Raw genomic sequence first — 4832 nt, forward strand, 5'->3', positions numbered from 1 at the left:
TAGAATCCAAATGGCTTCGGTAATGATGTCTAGCATCTCATGATTATGTCATTTTGTAAAGGTTGCAAGCAGGAAACCATCTATGCAGCGCTCTTTATCCTAGGCAAGGAGGGAGGAAGAATTGCACGAAATTTCATTTAGCAGCTATTCAAGTAAATTGGCATCATATATCACTAATGGAGGAGAAAAGAAAGCGTTTTCAACTTCTAAAGAAGGGTTGATTTACCTTTGCCTCTTAATATTGTCACTAGAGCTATTCCTAGAAGACAACCTTTAGATGTTAATGTAGTGTCATTCTAACTGTTATTGATATGGGTTGCAAACCTTTATCAGTACAGGTATAGCGAAAGCGTATATGCTTTTCAATATAGGGTTATTTGGTTAGCCAATTCAAAATACTCCTAGCTCTGATTTGAGAAAGCTAAAAAAGGTACCCTTTTTTTTTTGGGGGGGGGGGGGGGGGGCGTAGGTAAGCTGGGATCAAACCTGCAACCTCAAGGTTGAGAAACATTGCCTCAACTAAAAAAGGTACCTTGAAATCTCATATTGAAGATACAACTCCATGGTTCTCGCCTATATGCTATTCTAAGACTTCTACAAGAATTTGGGGGACTAGTGAAGTTCAACTTTCTGAAGCAAGGATGAAAGCAATTAAATGCTTGGGTTCAACTGTAGGTGGAAAAAAGGTCCGTCTCTACTCTAAGCAGCGAAGAAAAGTTGTATTGAGTTAGGATGCATATTATTAGCAGTGATTTATGAACATAAGATGCAACGAAACTCAAAAGGGATCATCTTTGCTTATGAAGTTGATTTGTTTGCAATTAAATTTCATATTCTTACTTTTTCTCTATGGAAGGATTTGCCTGTTAATAGCATTTGCCGGTGTTGAATATTCACAGTTTCAGCTGACAATTTGTTTTTTATGTATGGAATCTTGGCTTCTAGTAGATGCTTTTGCTTCGTCGCAAGGAAAATCAGCTAGTTTTGAGTAATATCCATCATTAATATGTGTTCAACAGAGGTTTTTTGAAGATAAAAAATAAAAAAATATCTAATTGGTGTAAAAAAAATCATATTTTTTTTTCTAAATGGAGAGATGATAAGTCCAACCCTATCTTCTGTAAAAAGCACTCCTCTTCTGTTTTTTATCCTTTCGACTATTTCACAGAACTTTGAAATTTGGGTGGTTTGATAAACAAGTCATGCTTGCTTTGGTAGGTCGTACCTTGTGATTGATTTTGACGACAATACATGCGGCATGTGTGCAATGGATCCTAGTGATAGTTGGAGGATAGTAATTTCATGCAACATTGCCTTATTTTTCCAATAAGCGTTGATAGGAAGACACATGGGTGCCTCGCTAGCAACACATGGGCCGGTCTAGTATGGTACAATATCAATCAAACAGCGGATAAAAATAATTCCAGGGTAGTATATTGTTTAACAAACGGCAGACAGAAATAATTCCAGGATAGAAAATAATCCCAACAAACAAAGGATAAAATTAATTCAGGAAAAGCAATCCATGACAGCAAGCATGCCAGGACAACTGCCTATTCCGAGAAAACCTATCCCGCAGTCAAAAAGCCCCTAACAATCTATACAGTATTATTTTCATCCCTACGAAACTTCAAAACAGCAAGGTAGAAAGTAGGTTCATCTACAAATTTAGTTATCTGAAAGGAATGGTCAGCAGCAACCTTCTCTAAAGTAAACTTATCAGGCAAATCTGAGGTTACCAAATCAGGATGCTGCTGCCGTTGTTGCTCCACAATCTCCCTCCCTTGGGAATAACTGATAACCACTCTTGCACCTGTACAAGTTATCATCAGAATCTCAAAGATATAAGACTCAAAATATAGAAACTTCTTCGCTAATCAGACTTTGGGAATCAGGTTCAGGTTTATATTTCAAGGTCTTGGGTTATTCGCATAGGGTAAAAGAAAGGTAGGCCACATGTCACTTGAATTGGTAACATCCAGAGTTTTAAAATGCAGATGCAGGTAAAAATGTGTCCAAAGCAAATCATAATCAACTTACCTCGAGATTCGGGAGTCACAAGACTGACTTTGTAGGGCAAAATGCAGACTGTAACAAGAATGCAGACAAGGTAAAAGTAGGGGTGCAAGTTTGGCCCTGTCAGCCCTGACCCCGAACAGGGTCTGGGTTGGATTTTCCAACCCTGAGGGCGGGTCAGGGTTCATTTTTTAGGCCCTGACTCAGGGTCGGGTCGGGTTAAGGGTTAATACCTCGGCCCGACCCGGCCCGACCCTATTATAGAATTTAACCATCTGTGCATATTTCTTTTGCTAATGTTTTCTATTATCTTAGGTTGATATTTCTTTAGATTATTATTATTAATTGTCCCTGTTGCCTGTCATGTTGTTGAATTCATGTTGTCTTATTTTGTTCCCTCTCTCGGTTTATTGATCATTTTGTTCTATATGATATGTGCTTGCTTTATTTTTGGCACTCTTAACAGGTATTTGCACTAGGGTCAATCAGGGCCAGCCCGACCCAATCAGGGCGGGCCAAGGCCGCGCTGAGCCCTGTAGGGCGGGCAATGGGTTGAGGTTTTCCGGCTTTGACTCAGGGCCGAGAAAATGGGATCCGGGGTTGGGCTAGGGTTTTGAAAAACCTGACCCAACCCGACCCTGTTGCAGCCCTAGGTAAAAGGGAGTCGACCTTGGGAAGCTGATGACACAACGACGTGGGGGAGATTTGAAAATATGATAATGTCCCCCAAACACTAGTATACTGTAGGATGTGCACTGCAGTTTGGTGATTGGAATTGGTCCCGGCATGGATGTGCCGCTACCGAACTAACTGCCACTACCGAACTAACTCACCAACCAGACGATCATAACGATCTGATCAATGGATTTTTGTTTCATTCTCCATTTATAGGACACTAATCCGATGGTGGGGATTGTCCATTTGAGGAGAGGAGAGAAGAGACAATCCACAGAGCACCCTGGAGACTGATTGAGTCCAATCATGGTATGCATAACAAGTGAAGTTAATGAAAATATGCCCTTTTAGTTTTTTTTTTTAAAAGTGTGGCAAATTACTAATTCCAGTAGTACGAGGAGTACAAACTGGGCCCCCCGCTTGTATAAGAGGCAATTATGCAATGATAAGAATTAAAAAAAACCCAGTTGTCATTTTGGATTTTAGGGTAGAGGGTCTGGCCACATTTAGGTCTTTTGATATAGAGTTTGCCACTTCTCATTTGGAGTTTAGAGTTTAGGGTTTCGCCACATCTAGGTCTTTTCGATATAGGATTTTCCACTTATCATTTCGGAGTTTAGGTTTAGGGTTTGGTGATATTTAGGTCTTTTGATATAGGATTTGGAATTCAGGGATTTGGGTTGCAGATTCAAAGAATACAAAAGATAGGCAAAATCGAAAGCAATCATCTACTGGAAATTTAGAAAAATAAAAACTAAAAGATTATTGACATTGTGATCAGATGTGAACAGAAACAACAGAATGCAAATAAAAAAAACACAAAAGAGGCATCTGATTACCAAAATACCTGGTGAACAGCATCCCGCAAGGGTTCCAAAAATCTGATCAAGAGAGAAATTCAACGCCGGGAGATAACATAGAAAAACAGTATCAAAAGGCGCCCACTTCTCTGGCACCTCAACCAGCTCCCCTTGCCAACACTTAACACTATCATACTTCTCTTTAATCCCCGCCAATAAAAATAAAGAGTAGTGAACCACAAGTAGAAGCTTGAAAGAAGATGAGCTCACCAACTGATCAACGAAATCTTCAGTGCCAAGAGAAACCAAAACCCTAGAATTAGGTCCAATCCCTCCAGCAGAGGTTATAAGATTGGTCTTATGGTCTATTTCTTGTTTGGTATTTTCATTGTTGGGGTCGATGAAAGACCAATCTTGTTCTACGATTTCTTCGAATTCGATGACGGGAATTGAGGTGTCAAGAGAAGAACAAGAGGAGTGGAATCGAAATGAGGAGAGCGAAAGAGGAGGATAAGAGAGTTGTTTTGGTAGATGGGAATTTAGGGGAGAGAGAGAAAGAGAACAATGGCGGGATATTAGGGTTTTGGGGAGAAGGGGCGTGGGAGGCAAACAGAGAGAAATCATGATTTTGGACCTTTTGGTAACCGGCAACAAGGTCTACACTTCGCAATAGATTATAAAGTTTTGGGGTCCGATTTTATGGGGTGTGATTTTTTCACCCCCTGTTAAAGTGATTTGACGTCAAAAAGCTTTAAAGTCTGCCACAATTCCGTTAAAAGGGGGCGCATAATCCTACATGGGGCCAGGTTTAAAATTTCGGTTTCGGTACCTGTTTCAGACCTCAAAATTTCGGTCGAAATCTGGTACAAAAATAAATAAAATATTTTATTCATTATTAAATTTCGGTGAAATATTAAATTAATATTAAAAAAAAAACAGATTTTGTGTCAAATTTCGGAAAAACCAAAATTTCAACCGAAATTCTGAAATTTCAGCCGAAATAAATGACCATTTCAGTTCTGTGTGGTTTCGATGTCGGTCTCCACCGAAATCCGAAATTGATTTCGGTCAAAATTTAAAACCATGCATGGGGGTAAAGAATCATTTTTATAATTATAATCAGAAATTAGGATCACTCCTGCGCCTCCTCGCCGGTTCCATGAGGATCAAATTCTGAAAATATTAATATAACCATAGTTAGCTGAAAAGCTCAGTACATAATAACGCACTACAAAAGAAAGGTTCACAGTTGAATAGAGAGGGTATAAGCCACAAGTAAAATGATTATCACAAGTTCAATAAGGAGGGAGCAAAGGTTCATAAGGGCACAAGTCTAGTATC

At 39.4% G+C, this 4832-nt stretch overlaps 1 protein-coding gene across 1 annotated transcript; it reads right to left on the bottom strand.

Annotated features, from left to right (window-relative positions):
- Positions 1-1398: 1398 nt before the first annotated feature.
- Positions 1399-4180, bottom strand: LOC143887063 (DNA-directed RNA polymerase subunit beta). The gene is made up of 2 exons (XM_077391172.1): positions 3539-4180; positions 1399-1813 (listed from the first exon to the last, which is right to left on the bottom strand). The coding sequence occupies exons 1-2, from the start codon at positions 4113-4115 to the stop codon at positions 1599-1601; spliced, it is 792 nt and encodes a 263-aa protein (XP_077247287.1). The 5' UTR covers positions 4116-4180; the 3' UTR covers positions 1399-1598.
- Positions 4181-4832: the final 652 nt, after the last annotated feature.

The sequence above is a fragment of the Tasmannia lanceolata genome, unplaced genomic scaffold (assembly GCF_043159265.1).
Source record: "Tasmannia lanceolata isolate RefF3 unplaced genomic scaffold, GAP_Taslan_0.1 ptg000012l, whole genome shotgun sequence".
Lineage (NCBI taxonomy): Eukaryota > Viridiplantae > Streptophyta > Magnoliopsida > Canellales > Winteraceae > Tasmannia > Tasmannia lanceolata.

Bases quoted from the DNA above. Each gene is read 5' to 3' on its own strand.
- LOC143887063 (XM_077391172.1), bottom strand. From the start codon at position 4,115: ATGATTTCTCTCTGTTTGCCTCCCACGCCCCTTCTCCCCAAAACCCTA. The intron at 1,814-3,538 runs GTATTTTGGTAA...TAACTTGTACAG, and splicing joins TGCGGGATGCTGTTCACCAG to GTGCAAGAGTGGTTATCAGT.